This window comes from Oncorhynchus tshawytscha, linkage group LG02 (assembly GCF_018296145.1).
Source record: "Oncorhynchus tshawytscha isolate Ot180627B linkage group LG02, Otsh_v2.0, whole genome shotgun sequence".
Lineage (NCBI taxonomy): Eukaryota > Metazoa > Chordata > Actinopteri > Salmoniformes > Salmonidae > Oncorhynchus > Oncorhynchus tshawytscha.
In genome coordinates this window covers 41,606,105-41,611,222 of record NC_056430.1, presented here as the reverse complement: position 1 = coordinate 41,611,222, position 5,118 = coordinate 41,606,105, and the positions used below count along the sequence as shown (strand labels likewise).

The 5,118-nt window shown below is 40.8% G+C and overlaps 1 protein-coding gene across 1 annotated transcript; it reads right to left on the bottom strand.

Annotated features, from left to right (window-relative positions):
- Positions 1-631: 631 nt before the first annotated feature.
- On the bottom strand, positions 632-3,285 carry LOC112215023 (caveolin-3). Its single transcript, XM_024374042.2, has 2 exons — positions 2,989-3,285; positions 632-1,478 (listed from the first exon to the last, which is right to left on the bottom strand). Exons 1-2 carry the CDS (start codon positions 3,109-3,111, stop codon positions 1,137-1,139), a joined length of 465 nt encoding a protein of 154 aa, XP_024229810.1. The 5' UTR covers positions 3,112-3,285; the 3' UTR covers positions 632-1,136.
- Between the last annotated feature and the right edge of the window lie 1,833 nt (positions 3,286-5,118).

Here is a 5,118-nt window from a genome sequence, read left to right as displayed (position 1 = left end):
ATGCACCTCTGTGATTATGCGCAAATGTGAATTGAATTGTTTCCCCACCCACCATGCGTCATGTGCGTAATGGTCATGTGAGGTGAAATGTTTAGATTTTAGGATGTGAACACTCAGTCATTGTCATTAAAGCAGTGAATTGGGAGCATAAACAGTGTGTGGGCCTTCCTGTTTTTTAAAATAAAATAAAAAAATCTTTAACTAAAATTGGATTTTATGGTGTATCTTTGGATCAGATAACAGAATATTCCTCATCCTTTGTTGATGGTTACCTGGGTTGAATAAGACCAAACGTGGCGTCTTTATACATTTCATCTCTTGGTCATAAGATTATTTTCTGTTATGGCTAAACATGCTGTCAGTTCCTATAGATTGCATTTCCATATCATTCAACAAATAGATACATTAGATATAATGTTCCCCATTGGTACTAAGACATGAGTGTGTAGATCCATCTGGCCTTACCCTTGACTGAACATACTGGGAATTCTTTCACTAAATATTTTCTATATCAATTACGTACTGTAGGCAAGTCACAACTAGCACTAAAGACTGACATAACAGCTAACTGTAACAATAAACAATTCATTTGTTGTAGAATCAATGTGTGAAAAATGACTAAAAAGAAATATTGTGTTATCTTTTTTTTTATTATAAAGTTTGTAAAATAAAGTATGGAATACCATTAAATCAATCATGGATGAGTGTTTTTTGTAGTGTACCATGTTGTATAGACCATGATTGACCCCCCATCTACATGTACAAATGTACAGTAGGTCCTTATTTTAAGGCAGTTTTTCACAGCAGGAAAATAATCCTGCAACAACAGGAACTTGAAACATTTTTAAAGTCAATAAAATTTTTAGAAGGCATTTTAAACCTTGAATACACTAAACATTTGCAATTCTCAGCAACAAAAGAGAGGTCAAATTAAGAGCACTATTCTTTTTGTCTTCCGATTGAACACACTAATCTCTATCAATCACAAGCTCTTTTTGGAAAATGAGTCAGACTCAGACCCAGCATCAGCAAACAGACATGTGGCCAGGGAAGTGGCCTACTTTAGAGTGGAGAGTAGACAGTGCAGCACCATCACTACCCTATCCAATTATTAATCTGACCCATGCTTCTGAACCTTACACATCCTTCTGTAGCACCACCCGAACACTTGAGAATATCTTTCCCAGGGCTTCAAATAGCGGGTCGCAGAAGATGTGTATGGCCAGGGAGTAGATACGGCTGAAACACTGGGACTCTATCATGCAACTCTTAATGCACGGCACCACAGCCCAGATGTGGCAGAAGGAGAGGCAGGCAAATAGGAAGCCCCACAGTAGAGCCATGGGGATCCCCAAAATGGCAGACAGGATACGGTAGCACCAGTATTTGGACACAGTGAAGGTGGTGTAACTGGCCTTCCACACCCCGTCCAGACTGTGAGTCCCGTCAGGCTCAGCGATCACGTCCTCAAAGTCCACCTGCAGTTGGAGACAGAGAGGCCATTGTAATTGATATCAGGATTCCACTTCTGACACAAATGCCAATTAGACAAGACACCATTATGCTAGCTTCAGGCACATTTGTACTAAAATAAAACCTAATGTCTTACTCAAAGCATTATGGGTATTGTAGTACATCATGCTCCAGCCATCCACAGCTAGACCTTCTTTTAGATAAATCATTTTTGCGCAAAACTGTTGCTTAACCATCATTATATTGTGTGATACCTCTCACTGTCCAACGCAAATACTTATATCATGAGCAAATACCTTAAAGTAACTGTCCAGTGAAAATATCAAACAAAAATAGTTTTTTCTAATCCTATACTCATATTTGTGGCCAAAGTATACATTTTAGAGGACAAAAAAGCCTGACCTCAAACTTGTATCTCAAACAGACCATTTCAAAATATCTGCTATTTCCTCAGAGGATGATGTTATCCTCGTGAGGAGGATGAGCTGGCCAATCAGCGGTCTACTCATATTAATATTTTAATGACCAGTATATGCCCACACCATTCTGTTGTTGAAGTACGCCCAGACTAATCTAACACAGGAGAAGCTTTTTAACAGATTTTTGTAAGGAAAATTATTTCACTTATATGGTAATTCATTCTAGGTCATATTTCATAAAAATCTGGAGACACTGAACAGTTTCTTTAAGAAATCACTTAAGACAGGCCAATTGGATACATTCTCACCACATGAACACATAGATGTTCTCTTTCTAACATCCTGCCTATTTTAAAGTCACAGATCTAATTAATGGAACAGTATCTGATATCACTAACGGTACTTATGAATACACTTACTGTATATCTATACAGAGGCCCATGCGTGCTTTAAAAACCACAAAGGCTGTTTTTTAAAATTTTATTTCACCTTTATTTAACCAGGTAGGCTAGTTGAGAACAAGTTCTCATTTGCAACTGCGACCTGGCCAATGCTTAATGAGCAGATCAAAGAATACCACAGAAAACATCAAAGACATTATGTTAAAATAACGAGATTAGAACAAATTCAATGATGGCAGTATTGGCAGATAAACATGTTTAACTGCATCTCACGCCCTTACATTGGCCTTCCCAGAAATAGAGCTACTATCTGTAGCTGGGCTGGTAAAACGCTATAGGAATACAGGCTATTTCAGGGAACATTTTGATGGGGCACAATCATAACCCAAAGGATACACTGCCAGCTCAAGATATCCACCTGGCTACTCCATAGCACGAGCAATAAATAATAACTGAATAAATCATTAACATAGACCAATGTGCGCATATAACAGAGTGATTCCAGTCCTTCTCCTTCCAACCTGACTCGGAACCCTCTATTCAATGAGACAACAAATTGCAAAACCAGAAGCTCTGTCACTGACACAAAAAAAAGGCATTTCCAAGTCCAGTCCGGGGCGACAATATTCAATAGGCCCATACTTAGCTATCTGGTGCACACACGCACGCACACGCGCACACGTAATGTAGCCTACCTTCACTACATCCTCGTTGACTTGCTTGGGGTCTCTGTTGATCAGGTCAATCTCTTTATGATGTCTGTCCGTCTGGAACTTCTGTTCATAACCGTTGTTGATGTCAGCCATGGTCACGGTCATAGGATAGTCAGAGGAGGGGGGCAGAGAGGTACAAGGCAGGGCCCAGGTCCTGGAAGAGTACAGGGGTCTGAGAAGAGTGGTCTGAGCAGGGCTGTTACCTATCCTGGAGCTGGGCAGTAGTAGATGTAGTAGTCAAAGGGGCAGAGTGGGGAGTGGGACAGGGAGTGGCTGTGCCCAGGCTTCTGGATCACCAATCACGTGATGTCACTCCTGGAATTCCAGCAGCACCCAGCAGGCAGCTGCAACTACTGACAGCCCCTAGATGTCCTGTCAGACTGTAGCCACTGTAGCCATAGAATAGCATAAACACACAAACACACATAGACTACAGGGGCAGCAGGTAGCCTAGCAGTTAAGAGTGTTGGGCCAGTAACTGAAAGGTCTCTGGTTCGAAACCCTGAAATCTGCCGTTCTGCCCTTGAGCAAGGCAGTTAATCCCCAACAATTGCTCCGTGAACATTGACTAAGTCAGCCCCACTTCTCTGATTCAGAGGGGTTGGGTTAAATGTGGAAGACACATTTTGGTTGAATGCATTCCCTGTCCCCTTTCCTACATATGCTGTGTTGACAATATATTGTAAACACACACACACACACCGGTGTGACATTCAATGTATGATACTCATGGTAAAATCTTTATTCAATTCTACTGTGTCATTTACTTTATGTTTATATTCTTGTCTTTTCTTATTTCTTATTGTTGTTGCTTTGATGCGAAAGAACCTGCAAGTAATCATTTCAGTGGACGGTGTATACCATGCGTATCCCATACAACTATGAAAACTTGAAACTTGACACTTTCTATGAGGCATCTATTCATAGTGCCTTGTGATACACTACCAAGATATGTTCTGGTTATTCCCTCTATGGAGAGACTTGTAGTATATGTCTGAGCGGGTGGATCTGCTGCTGGGACAGAGAACTGTGCAATGATCTGAGACTGACATGTAGGCCTATGCAGTATGATACATTGACTCCTACACCTTCAGTTGGGAGCAGAGTGTGGTGATAAACAACATAACAATTATTTCCCTTAATCTAAAACACAACTTGGCAGGAGATGTAGCATGCTGCTGATGATGGAATATACCATGAATATCTGCCTGTTTTTTTCTTGTCACTCACACCTGTGTTTCCACAGCAACCATGTCATTAATTAAGTGACACTCTTTTCATCGCCATTGCAGTATACCGTTATAAAATGGTAGGATGACTTTACAACAACAACAAAAATATATCTGCTTTATTTCAATCACAGTTTCCCCTTTCACTTGATTATAATATCCATGGGGTTGGGTAACATGATATTTTGCTTTGTTTTTTAAAAGTGGTACCGTATAAACAAAATGTTTGATTTATTCCTTCACACCCATGCTTATCTGATTATGTAAAATCAAGCCTTTTTATGCTAACATCAGTACAGTACAACCTCCTCTCCTCATAGAGGAGGTCTGGAGTATTGCAGCTAATTTGGGTATTTTTTAAATTTAACCTTTATTTAACTAGGCAAGCCAGTTAAGGACAAATGCTTATTTTACAATGACGGCCTACCAGGAACAGTATTGTCAAGCAAATCACATTCAAACCAACCACATTCAAACTTGTTTTTGCATGGAATCCGGCTATGTAATCTCAATTTCCATCAACGGACTGAACATACTCTCCTGCTATCCGCCTCACCCAATGTGGTACGGATCTGCTATTTGTTATACTTTAGAACCGGAACCCCCATCAGAGCTAGTCAGCTAACTAGCTACTAGCTAGTAGTCAGTTAGCCACTGCTAGCGGTCATCACCGTTAACTCGGACATCAGCCAGCCTCAGCCCAGTCAATTCCTGCCAGTCTGCACAGCGTGATATCAACCCAGAGCATATCGGACTGGTTTTTCTCTACCACATCTCCGGATTCCTACAGCAAGCGCTGAACCTTTACACAGGATCATCACAGCTAGCTAGCTGCTATCTGAGTGGCTACTCCTGGCTAATGTCTCTGTCCCGAAGCAAGCAC

Coding starts and splice junctions, on each gene's coding strand:
- LOC112215023 (XM_024374042.2), bottom strand. CDS start 3,111: ATGACCGTGACCATGGCTGACATCAACAACGGTTATGAACAGAAGTTC. Junction 1,479..2,988: donor TCAACGAGGATGTAGTGAAG/GTAGGCTACATT, acceptor CTCCAACTGCAG/GTGGACTTTGAGGACGTGAT.